Source organism: Nannobrachium achirus, assembly GCF_963921795.1.
Source record: "Nannobrachium achirus genome assembly, chromosome: 12".
Lineage (NCBI taxonomy): Eukaryota > Metazoa > Chordata > Actinopteri > Myctophiformes > Myctophidae > Nannobrachium > Nannobrachium achirus.
Genome location: NC_137832.1, coordinates 22641466 through 22655154, shown reverse-complemented (window position 1 = coordinate 22655154; position 13689 = coordinate 22641466). Strand labels below are relative to the sequence as shown.

At 40.7% G+C, this 13689-nt stretch overlaps 1 protein-coding gene across 1 annotated transcript in view; it reads right to left on the bottom strand.

The window, feature by feature from the left end:
- Positions 1 to 13689, bottom strand: part of LOC308296077 (transmembrane protein 132D) — a 58269-nt gene that overhangs the window by 40112 nt on the left and 4468 nt on the right. The window contains exon 2 of the mRNA XM_080739197.1: positions 6020 to 6899. Coding sequence (XP_080595323.1) covers positions 6020 to 6899 — 880 coding nt within the window. The remainder of the gene's footprint in view (positions 1 to 6019; positions 6900 to 13689) is intronic.

Below are 13689 nucleotides of genomic sequence, written 5' to 3'. Positions count from 1 at the left end.
TGGCTTGACATTGGTTTCTCAATCTACTTCACACATTTGGGTGTCCCTGGACTCCAGCTATAGGCCCCATTAACATGTTTATAGTGCTGAGGAGATAGTATTAAGCATAGCTTAATGGAACAATCAGACAGTGATAAAGCACACAGACAGCTGCTAATGACCCGCAGTGGCTCAGGAGATAGAGCGACGCCTTGGCAACCGGAACGCTCACCCAGAGTTAGTGTTGAAGTGTCCTTGAGCAAGAAACTCAAGTCCTAATTGCTCCCGATGAGCAGGTCTGTGCCTTGCATGGTTTCCTCCGCCATCGGTGTATGAATGTGTGAGTGAATCGGTGAATGTAATGCACAATCATTGTAAAGCACCTTGGATAAAGGCCCTTCTGTATATAAATTCACTTTTTAATGACCAGACACAGAACTAGGTCCTGCTAATGACTGGAAAACTGCATGCATTGTTTATTTTTTATGCAGGCATTTATTTTTTGTATTTATATTTCTTAATTTTTATTTTTCAAAGACAGATGTAAATGCATTATTGCAAGTAGTCACAAGTTGAAGTAAGCCATTTAACATGAGAGGGAGTGGGTTGTTGGCTGATTTACCACTGTTTCAGGATGGTAAATCAGCCAACAACCCACGACCCTCGAATGGTAAATTGCTTTTCTACCACTTCTACCATATATATGAAAGAAAACACAGTTGTAACTTGCAAGGTTATTTAGTTATACAACTGCAACACAACAGTGGGCAAGGTCCATGAGCCAACTCAAGGTTGTTGACTGATTTACCACTGTTTTAAGCCAATCAGAAACCAATATCTCAACATGTGACCACAAAAAGTGGTAGAAGTTGTCCTGTATCATAATGGCAAGTATTCAACACCTGTCCTAAGAGTAGGTTAATATACACATTGAAAGTGCCGTGTTTATTTTAAGGTACACATATTAGCCTTTGAAGGGGTATTTCACTTTACAACACGTTTTCATGTCTACTGAGCCTTTTGTTTCTAAGTTGCTTGATTCCATATTAGTTATTTCATATTAAGTTGATCAGACACGCGCCGGTCCTTCCTATATACAATATAAGCCCATTCTACTTCAAGCTCCATGTTAATCACACTACACTCACACACGTCCCTGGTTATGGTGACTGATATTGTCCTTCTAATACATGAGGAGACCGTTTCAATTAATTCTTCCATGCATGAATTTAATAGAATTCATGCATGGATTTGATGCAACATTACATTACAGAAAATAATATAATGAAATAACTAATAAAGAAATTACAGTCACTCCACCGTACGTGTTAATAATGACCATTTTGCCTCAACAGCCAATAACTTCTAATCTGAGTCCTTTTAGTTTTAACAGTAAATGTACATCTGGCCTCCATGAAATCTGGCTCCTGCTCCGAGTACTCTGACAATGGGTGCAATGGGTAATGCAGGCAGGTTCCTAACAGGCATAATTCCCAACGGGCATCGATCTAGTGTCATACAATAAGTATCATTCCGCTCAAACACTAAAACATATTTATGCAATTTTTTGAAGTTATTTGTTGTTGCTGGCCTCACTGAAAATAAAAATTACCAAAAGAAAACAGCCAGCAGAAAGTCATCCCAGGCCCTTAATTTGTTTACTCTCTCACATTATACAGTATGATCCAAAGTAGCCTAAGTAGGCAACTATGTTTCACAATTTGAAACAAAGTTACACTTTTTTCAAAAATTAATGACATAGTTGCAGGAATCAATAGTATACAGTATACTAAACCCAATGCATTATTGACTAATACAGTGGTTCTCAAAGTGGGGTCCAGGGACGCTCAGGGTTCCATGAGGGCTTTCCAAATGGACCCTTGCACGTTTGTAACTCTGAGAGTTATGGATGGAGGTCAGATCAGTGTAGTGGTTTGCCAGAATATAACCATGGACAGAGACAGACACACAGGGCAAAAACAATCTCCACGCTCTGCCGAGGATAATAACCAGACAGATGTGGAACAACCAACATGTGTGGCTGACAATGGTTTCTCAATCTACATTTGAGTGTCCCTTGACTCCAGCTATAGGCCCCAATAACATGTTTATGGTGCTGATGAGATAGTATTAAGCCAATCTGGCTTACCATCGTCAAAGAAAAGTTCCTCTTCCTTTGAGAGTCTGTTCTTGAGAGACTTGTATTAAGCATAGCTTAAAATCACCACATGGAGTCAGCGGCCTAATTGAACTGCATGACCATACCACTTCTTGGCTGATGTCCCAATTGCCTGTGTAGTCCTACAACGAACGAACGAACGAATGGAACAATCAGACAGTGATAAAGCACACAAACAGCTGCTAATGACCAGACGCAGAGCTAAGGCCTGCCATTGACTGGAACCTGACCTGCATGTGACATAGCAACAATAGATGTGTTGTTTATTTGACCTGCAAATAGACCATTGCAGGTCTGTAACTGTGAGCGTTATGGTGGACCTTGACATTAAAAAGTTTGAGAACCACTGGACTAAAATGAAGAGAATGTGTTTGAGAGCTACTGATAGACCATCATTCACTAGGATGTGTGTCCCATAATAAAGCAATAGGCCACATGAGGCTGTGGTTTACTACAGGGACGTGCTGGCCATTGGGAAAAGCGGGACAACTCCCGAACGGCCGGTTCATTCCAGGCCGGCCATTAGGGGAAAAAAAAATTCGGTCTTCGTTCCATTTTGGGGGCTGTGCGGCCAACAAAGTAAATCGTCACTGTCGGGCAGAAACCTTGTATCTCCAAGTTTCAAATGTATAACTTTTTTCGCAAAGCAAAGCCCTGCTTCATCATACAAGGCCGTTGCACAAAAGTAGTGAAAACAGCAGATCTACAAGCACACAACGCCTCGCGGTGCGAGGCGTTGTGTGCTTGTAGATCGGCTGTTTTCACTAGTTTAAATCATTTTTAAAATGATACATACAAAACAAACGGTTTTGGACATATAAGGTTTCCACCCGACAACGACGAAATATAACGAAAAATAAAAAACCCAGCACGTCCCTGGTTTACTGTGATTTTAGAACAGCTAAGGGGTGTTGTTAAACCCCCTGATTGGCTGTTCTAAAATGACTGTAAACCATGGCCTCACATGGGTTAATTGCCTGCATAAAATGGTTACTACATATACTACAGTACCTGGCAAGGTTTCATAAAAAAAAAAAACACACAGCAACAACAGCTAATACTTATCGATAACAAATAATCTCTCTTCTGCTAAGCAATGAATCTCTTCAGTGACATTAGGCAGAATCGTTGCCAAGCAACACATACTGACGCAGCAATGCACAGATGTAGTGGAAAGCATGCTTAAACTGGCATAAAACTGATGGAGATGATAGTTAAGCTCCATTTTGGTGATTGTTTTAGATTCAATAGCCAGATCTTTCATTTCTATCTTGAGTTTCTCCTTTTTAAACTTCTTCCTCTATCCTGTCCATCCGTTTCTCATCCATGTATAGTTCACTTACTAAATCAAAACTCACCATGAGACAGAAATACTGCTCAGTATAATGTTAGCCTCTATTATCCTACAGCACTGGCTCCCAAACCGTATCGGGACCCATTTTTATGGGTCCCTTAATTTCTATTTTGTTTTCTAATTATTATTATTCAAAAACGAGTTATTACAAATGATTTCTATCATTAGAAAACAAATGTTTAAGAAGTAGTGAAAAATAGATGATCTAACAAGCTCACAACGTGTCGCTTCACATCGCGTTGTGATCTTGTAGATCTGCCGTTTTCACTAGTTTGGGTCCCGGGCAAACATCTGATTTCTTTTTTGGGTCACAAGCTAAGAGGTTTGGGAACCACTGCCTACAGTACATGATACAGAGCCCTCTGGAGAGATACTGCACTGTTCTGCTTCTGTTCTACAACAGTATGATTACAGATGCATCCAATCACACTGAAACACAGTAAAATGGGAATCCTGCCTTGAATTATATTTTCAATAATCCCTGTGATTTTAATACATTGATACTAATAATAGCACAGCATCAATACCAGTGGTAGAAACTAGAAAGTACAATTGTTAGGTATTTCTACTTGAGTATTTCCAGTTTCCAATACTTTTACTTCTGCTCCACTACATCTCGGATCCAAATATTATACTTTTACTCCACTACATTTATTTGAAAAGTTACAAACTAGTTACTAGTTACTTTGCAGATTATTATTACAAAACACACATTGCCCACTTCAACCCTCTCGGCTATTTGAAAATAGCCGACCTACAAGCTCACAATGTGTCGCAATGCAGCACACTGAATTGTAGATCTGATATTTTCAAAAGATTTTTTATAAATTTGAAAACTTGAAATGGGACATTGTGCATAATGAGTACTTTTACTTATTGTACTTTAAGTACATTTTGATTCGACGTACATTAAGTAAATTTTGATTTGATTTGGATGTCAATACATCTTCGTCAGGTCATGACCTGACGAAGAGGCGGGGGAAGGGGGAAGCCACACGAATAAGCGGCTCGCGGTGAGTAGATGAAGTTGAAGTAGATGATGTTGATTGACACGGGCAGTCATTCTGACCTTGTGAATTATGAAAAAGACTTTGTGTTCGTCATCACGCATTACATTTTTGTTTAGGGGCTGGTCTTAGGGCTGTAATTGTTTCATTATAATACACTAAAACTCAAATGTTTCACTTTTTTGGCATCCAGTGTCCACTGTTAGGTATGGCCATATTATCACTACAGATATGCTCTTAAAGTATGAAAAACATATTTTTGATTTCACTGCGTCTTTAAATAGTCTGTGTTTGCTCCAGTGACTTCCTTCAAGTTCCACATATTCCAGTCCCACTCCTGAGATGCACCGGACCAGCCTAAACCAGGCTAGAGGCGCAATGGACATCCTTGCGCTTTGGGCCCTTGCACCTAGGACCGGTGGCCGCAGCACAGAACTGTAGGTAGGACCGGCATCGCTGGTAACTGCCGCGGCAGCTACCACCGCACGGACCGACAGTTTACCGCGAGAGGACCTGCCGGTCTTAAAGTGTACTGTAAATTAGGATGGGACCGCACACCCATTAATGCTCACAGGATAATGACTAACAAGACACTCATGTTACGACTCATCTGATTCAGGTCGATGACGACTAACATGCTTGAAAAGCTCATTTACAATATTCTCAGAAAGATGGTTAAACGCCATCATAATTCCAAGGAAATGCAATAATCTATTCAAAATCCCATTTCCCCCCAGTAGGATTCTTTTTTTCAACCAGGATAGGATTTGCTCAAGTAGAAGCATATTAGGGGACTAACTACTAATCCTTTGAGAAGAACTGCTCATTGAATTCTGATTGGTCAATGAATTAAAGATCCATTGAAATTACAGAACACTCTGCGATGAGATTTGAAATGATATAAATATTGAGACAGTCGATGACAATGGAAACTGTTCAATGTATATCTGTATATTAATGCAGTGGTTCTCAACAAGTGGGTCGGGACCCCCAGGGGGGTCCTGAAATTATTTGGGGGGGTCCCCAGATGATTAACTTAATGTGTAAACATTGTTCTCTCACTCAACAGTAAACAAACCAACATAACGTTTAAGTGTATAGAGAGTATCTGCACATTTCTAAAGTGACAATTTAAGGATTTTTTAATACCTCTAAAATGACAAATTAAACAATGGCCAAATTGACAAATATTAGAGGCAGAAATTGTGAAAATAGCCGAACTACATGCTCACAACGCCTCACAACGCGAGGCTTACGTTGTAACCATGTAGATCGGCTATTTTCACAATAGAATCGTATTATACAAAATGTAATGCCTCAACTCTTGGTGCTCGTCAGGGTGGGAGGTCCCCAGTTAAAATGTGATTATTTTGGGGGTCACAGCCTGAAAAGCTTGAGAACCACTGCAGAATATTCTAATAGCTCATTTTCACAGTTACGTTATCATCTATTTCTGTAGCAATGCAAGCTTCTAAACCAGACGAGCAAAGAATGGCTTACCTAAGAGTGAAGTTGAAAAGCTGCGCAGAGCTGCCCATGAGTATGTAGAAGGTAGCAATATCAGTCTTCTTCAGGGGCCTTGAGGACGTCCGTATAACAATTGCATTCCCCAGCTTGAGTCTAGAGAGGGTTGCCATTCCTTTGGGCACCTGCAGGAGGAGCACACTGCCAATCCTTTGCATGGGGGTGACTGGGGTGTACTCGGCACGTTGTTCTGAGCCGCCCCGCTGCCCTCCGTCCAGCGCGCTACACTTCCCATTGACCCTGGGCCAGGCCTGGTAGTATACTTCCACAGGGTTCCCAGAGGTCGGACCCAGCCTCTCCCGGCTGGTGCTCTCAGACCCTGGGGCAAACCAGCTCAAGTCGGGTGCCAGCTCAGCCATGCATGTGCCCCTCTCGCCCCCCACAGCACAGGAACCTCTCACCTCCTGGGTTTGCCAGAAGGCAAACACAGTCACACACGGCAGCGCATCTGTAGAGCCATCTCCGCTGGCCCAGTCCCTCCCTGCCACATAGAACAAAACCCGCACTTTAGGCTTAGAGGAGAAAACCTTCGGAGTCAGCAAAAAGGACTGGATTTTCCAGTTGTAGGTAAAGACCCCCGGGACATTGAAGAGCTGCACAGACTGAACCAAGTCTAGGGGCACGGCCTGCTCTGTGGACAGAGATCCATAGCTGACATTGACAACAGGCTGTTGGCTGGCTCGTAGGATGACAAAGGGCTGTGTGTGACTCTGCATGCTATAGTTCCTCATGAAGTCCTGCCCAGCCTCTTTCAGAAAGAAGTAGTCAGCATCACGAACGTCATAATTGACTGGCAAGTAGACAGGGAAAGGCACTGGGCTCCTGGGATTGTCTGTCAACTCCTGACTGTCCAGGTCTGTAGAGGAAAGATATACCATCAGAGATACAGATATACAGGTACACACACACATTTGAGGAGAATTGTTATGGTGGTAAGTAATGCTCTACTTTCACTGAAAAGAGGAACACTGACTAAAGCCTTTACTGGAGGTGATTAGGGTGGTGGCTAACAAAAAAGTGCATTTTCATAAATATTGTGTTACAAATATAACCACAGAATACTGTGCCGTTCAATAACTCAAATACTTCTAAAACTAAAATTTAATTGAGGAATTCAGCTGTATAATAAAATAAATGTAAAACAAAACCAACTTTACGGGACCTAAATTAAAAAAAAAGAAAGTCAGGCCAAATGATCAGCTGATTAGGGGTGATTAGGCTAAATGGCCAGTTGGCCACTAACTTAAATTAAAGTTCCCACAAGAGGTGTATATTGCAACGTATAGCAAAAGAAACCTAGGACTGTCATGGTTTCTAAGGCAGCAGCATCAACTACTAGGGCTGTGGTAGCATGAGAGCGAAAGCATGAGAGGGATTCTCTGCAATAAAATCAAAACGTTGCCTGTGTATTTTAAGCATTAGAATGTATAGAGGTCATAGAGCACTAGAAAAATATTGTTCCTTCGAAACAATTGTGGGCTCGCTTCAAGCCAGAAAACAATGGCTATAAAAGCACAAAATGTCAAGATCGCAGGCAGTGCTCTCTTTGACGTTACTGACGTCAAAGATTGGTCCATTTTGTTCCAAAAATGCGTTATGCAAAAGTTGACCCGCTGGTGGCGCTATAACAGGCCAATGTGAGAAGGTTGGTATCTGTTCCTTGACCTATTGGGAATGTGCTTGCAAGATTTCACGCACATCCCAGGCTGTGTTCATGATTTGAGGTGTTTTTGGCTTTGGACACTTTATCGCTGCTTGCAGCTATATTTATTATTATTATTTTATAATTTTTTTGTGTGCACTTCATAGGCATGTTAGATAAAGGTCCTTAGATTGCGTGTAGAATGTTTCATGCAAATTGCAAAAAAAATCCTAGAATAAAAACGGGTTTAAGCGTTTTACAAACTGCTCAAAATTATATAGCGCCCCCCTTTGGCCATTTGGGGTAAGATTGGTTTCAGTGATATTTGAACTAACCCTCTACACTATTTTGTCATGAAAATGTGACTTTGCATGTATGTTTTAGAGGCAGAAGAATAATTTGCATAAAAATGCAATATTGTTTGAATTATTTAAAAAAGCATGTTTCAATGTTAAAGAAATCCGATCTGACAGATCTTTAGATATCGGTCCAAAGTTCACGTAAAAAAAGCTTTGTGCACGTGACGCGAAAATTCCAGAATAAAAGCGGGTTTACGCGTTTTACAAACTGCTCAAAATGGCGGAAAATCGAAGGGCGGAGCTTACTTAACAACGACACAGATGTCTTCCGCTTGAGTCAAAGCACGCGTGTAAGAAGTTGCATGTCTTCAAAGAAAACGAGTCATGACTTATGCCCGTTTGAAGTTTGAATTTTCAGACGCTTTGTATAGCGCCCCCCTTTGGCCGATTGGAATAAAATTGGTTTCAGTGATACTTTGACTAACCCTCCACATCTTTGCCAAATGCCATGAACGTGTAACTTTGCATGTATGATTTAGAGGCCGAAGAATAATTTGCATAAAACCGCAATATTGATTGAATTATTAAAAAATTATATTTCACTTTAAAAAAAATCTGGTTGATCAATCTGACCGTATTGGTCCAAAGTTCATGTGAAAAAAGTTTTGTGCGCGTTATGCAAAAATCCCAGGAGGAGATAGATTTTTACTGTTTTTCATATAATTCAAAATTCTGGGGGATCTAAAGGTCAGAGGTCAAAAGTCAGAGCGTAAAAGTTGTTCGGCATGAGGAGACGCATACGTGTATACAGGTTTCATGGCTGTACCTAAAACACAGCATGAGCTATACCTGTTCAAAGTTCGCACTTTCGAAGGCTTCCTACAGCGCCACCATTTGGCCGATTGCTATAAAAAATAATAGCACACTTCGCCACTGTAAACTGAACACATTGATGTTTTTATTTTCATTTTCTCACTAAGTATGTAGGAGTAGAAAGGAACCGAAGATCCCGTCTACTGATTGCCTGCCTGATAGATAAATAATGACAATATCTAAAGTGTGCTCGCCTTATAGGCGAGCCCACAATTAAGTGTTTTTTATATGTTTATTCACCTTCCACTATGGGCATGCAGGAAAGATAGCAATATAATGGGGTCAGAGTTGAAATGGTCCGGATTAAAAGGTAGTTGGGAATCCCTATCAGACCCACTATATCTGGGATAAATAACGGAACAATGGAGCCACTGCATGTAGAGAATATGATGATGACTATAATATAGATTGTAGGCCAAAAGGGAATTACAGGATAAACACAATGGATTGTACATAAATGAAGTCATGGAATAACGATGCAGTGGAGTGACCTTTATATGTAGAGAGGTGTGTAAAATCCAACCAACAGCATTCTCATTGGAAATGAGAAGATGGGAGGGGGGAGGGGGGTCGCTGGGTCATCATGCATACGCATTAAACATTCATTTTGATAGATTGTACAGATTACAGCAGTTGACCTGAGCTGTGTTTTGTTTGTCTGCTGGCTAATTATGTTGAAACAAAGGCGAAGCATTGCCCTATAACGGCAGATTATCTCCAAATGTTTGAAGCAAAATATCGTCCAAAACAAACCTCACTAAATTAGTTTGAACTGCTCTAATATATGATTTGATGAATTGTATTCTAATGTTAAAATGCTATTTAAAACCTTCTTAATAAAGAACTACCGGTATATACGGTGTATATATAGATAGATATAGAATTCAGTAGATACTTATAGATATACAGAATATATGTTGATATGTTTCAATTATAGTGGTCGGGGGCTTTGTCAGAGTATCCGTTGTACCCGTCTACCTCCCTTTTATGCCCATATATGGAGATATGTCATACATCATTTATACCCATACCCTGTATATTTGCAATGCATGCCCAGGCCATATATGGGCATATCGGTTGGATCGGTGGTTCTGCACAATTGGATATCCATATACTCGATATGCGGTTCTGGACAACAGCAAATCCAAAGCAGCGGGCACCACACTCCCTCGAGTCCTTGCCCATGCACGTGCCGAATTTGAAGTCGTCCGGTCCCATAAACATGACCATGGGCATAGCAGTCGGATCTGTGGCTCTGCCTGGACAACTGGATCTACTATATATGCCTCTTGCCTATATATGGGTGTTTATTTATGGTTATGTCTGACAGTGCATTTTAACAGCGGGCAACAGCGGGCGACGGTCGGCCGCATTTTCCAGAAGTGCGTTATTTGTCAATGGGAATAACGGCAACTACTGGCGATTCCCCATTCCCATTATATTGAAACCAATTGCAAAAAGGCCCACAGAGGCAGAAACAAAGTCTGGTGTGATCATACTCTGTTAAAGTAATGGTGACAACTTTCTCAAACTTAACTTCGTCCCTCCCCATGTCAGAGCTCACGTGGGAAATTGACCATGGTTCATTACTTCCAAATGTCATCCACAGCCAGAACCCTGGATATCACTTTAGACTCCAACCTCTGTCTTGAAATTCACATAAAGAAGGTTGTCCAGTCTACCACCTTTGAAATATTGCCAAAAAATCCAACCCTTTCATTCCAAAGTTATCTATTATCTATATCTCTATCTAGAGCAGAAGCAGTCACAGTTCCCCTAGCCTGGCTGGATGCTTGGTTGTCCTGCCTTCTGGACTACAGTCTCCACTCACAACAGACATCGGCCGAGTTTCCCAAAGCGATTTTAGCCCATCGTAGCTCACGCATAGTCGTAGAGACCAAGCCCCGACCGTCATATTCCCGTGTTTACATGGGTTCGGGCAGAGCGACTTATTTAGCCCCATACAACTACACCAACATTCAGATTTCACAAAGTGCTTAATAAAGTCTCACTCCTGTCTAAATACGGTACGGCATTCTATAATTACCCGTATCCTCCGTGTAATAAGAAGCCTTTTTATGTATTTTCTGCCGTTCCCCATGCACACCAACCCCATTGAGATAAACAGTGATCGGATAAAAGGCTTCTTATTAAAGAAAACGGATGACACAGGTAATTATAGAAAGCCATACCGTATTTAGACAGGTGTGAGACTTTATTAAGCACTTTGTTTGTGAAATCTGAATGTTGGTGTAGTTGTAGGGGGCTAAATAAGTCGCTCTGCCCGAACCCATATAAACACGGGAACATGACGATCGGGGCTTGGTCTCTACGACCATGCGTGAGCTAGGATGGGCTAAGATCGCTTTGGGAAACTCGGCCAATGCCAGCAGAGAGTTGGTCCCAAAGTCAGCATATTATATTTTGGGTGCGCACGTATACGTACATAGTTCTGCAATCTACTGTCGCAATGCGACAAGTTTGTTTAAAATCTAAATGTCAAATTGTGAAAAAAGATTCCAGGGAAACATCTGTCACTGATGACTCTCCCCACCCCACCCATGAGCATGGCTTGGAGCTTTTATTATGGAGGGTGCATCAGCTCTGTCTCCCATGGTGCATGTTTGAAACGTCTCAGATGTTATCTTCAGAACTTCCCCTGGGGAAGAGCCTAGGAATTGGACAGCCCAAACAATAAACAGTGTAATATGTCACACAGTGAAAATGTCAACACAGCACCAATAAGAACCATACTAACACACAGTGGCGTGAAGTAACTAAGTACATTTACTTAAGTACTGTACTTAAGTACAGTTTTGAGGTATTTGTACTTTACTTGAGTATTTCCAGTTTTCAGTAGTTTTACTTCTACTCCACTACATCTCAGAGGCAAATATTGTACTTTTACTCCACTACATTTATTTGAAAACTTTAGTTACTAGCTACTTTACAGATATACATTTTGATATTGTAAAACATACATTAATCCACCATTTATCTAGTTTTATACATTTTGATATTGTAAAACATACATTAATCCACTATTTCTCTAGTTTTATACATTTTGATATTGTAAAACATACATTAATCCACTATTTCTCTATTTTATACCTAGACTATTTGAAAATAGCTGTTCTACAAGCTCACAACGCGAGCTTGTAGATCTGCTATTTTCAAACATTTTGTACTTTTACTGTTGGTACTTAAAGTATGATGATGCCAACGACAATTTCACTCTTTTCTACTTTTACTCAAGTACATTTTGAATTCCGAACTTTTACTTGTAAGGGTGCCCTCACACCAAACAATTGGATTGAATTGAAATGCATTGGCGGATTCCACTCTAGGTATTTTGGTGTGAGGGCACCCTAACAGAGTATTTCTACTCTGCAGTTATTGATACTTTTACCTAAGTAATAAATGTGAGTACTTTTCCCACCGCTGCTAACACATGACTGTGTGTCATGTCTGTGTTGAACACAGGCCTGTGTGACAGATGTGCTGGTTAATGCCAGCCCTGAGAGCAGATCTGCTTTGAATTCTTTCTCTTTTTTCAACTTGTCTCCCAGCCTCCAGCAACACTCTTGTCACGTTTTACAGTATGACTTGTAGACTAATGGGTCATCCCCACTCCGCTACCTTTTTTCAGAAGACCAGACATCTTCAAAATCCTCAATAGGGCATCTACTGTACATCATTCCTTGTGAAAACATGCTAAGTTTGAAGGTACAGTATTAGACCTAGTGAACATCAGTGGTGTAAAAAGTACTTGCATTCTTTAAAAGTATCAATACTGCAATGTAAATGTACTCTGTTAGGAGTAGAAGTCTGGTATTCAACGTTTACTTGAGTAATAGTACAAAGTATTGGTATCAAAATGTACTAAAAGTACCAAAAGTAAAAGTACTCATTGTGCAGAATGTCCCATTTTAAGTGATCAAATGTATACAAATCTTTTGAAAATAGCCGATCTACAAGCTCACAATGCGTCGCGATACGACGCCAAAATGTATATACGGCTGAAGTGGAAATGTATGTTTTGTAATAATAATACAAATCTACAAAGTAAATAGTAACTAAAGTTTTGACATAAATGTACTGGAGTAAAAGTATAATATTTGGATCTGAGATGTAGTGGAGTAGAAGTAAAAGTATTGGAAATTGGAATTACTCAAGTAAAATACAAATAACTCAAAAGTGTACTTAATTACAGTATGTAATTATGTACAGTATGTAATGTACTTAGTTACTTTACACCACTGGTGAACAGCATATCCTTTTGCGGACTCCATTTCTGCCGCCCGACAAAAAAGAGAGGCATTCTTCCCTAGCGGCACCGTTTCATTTATTTTGACAAGCAAGCAATTTAAGGAGAACTTAAACGGCCCTCTCAACATGGCAGCCCTGCCCTCAGCTGATAAACAAGAGAGCAAATCCACTCCCTCCATCTGTTCCAGCCTTTCAAATCACTCATCACGGAGGGACTCCTTCTTGGCCCGCCAACCCCACAAGGCGGCATCAACGCGTGCCTGTCAACGGTGTGCCGGTAAAGATGCTCACCTCTGGAAAAACAGTAAAACACACATACTCTCGTTGGCCTAGAACTGAATCCTGCCAACATCCTTCCTTCCTGCTGTGTCTCCCTGTCAGCCTTCCCTACACGTCTGCCTCAAGAATGGCTGGGAAAATAATTGGAGCGCTGAATGAGACCGCCATGCAGACCTTCCAACACACTCTGGCTGTGGACTAGGGATGGGATGGGACGATATGAAAATGTAATATCACGATTATTGTGACAAAAGAAATCGCGATTTATGATATTATTGTGATTA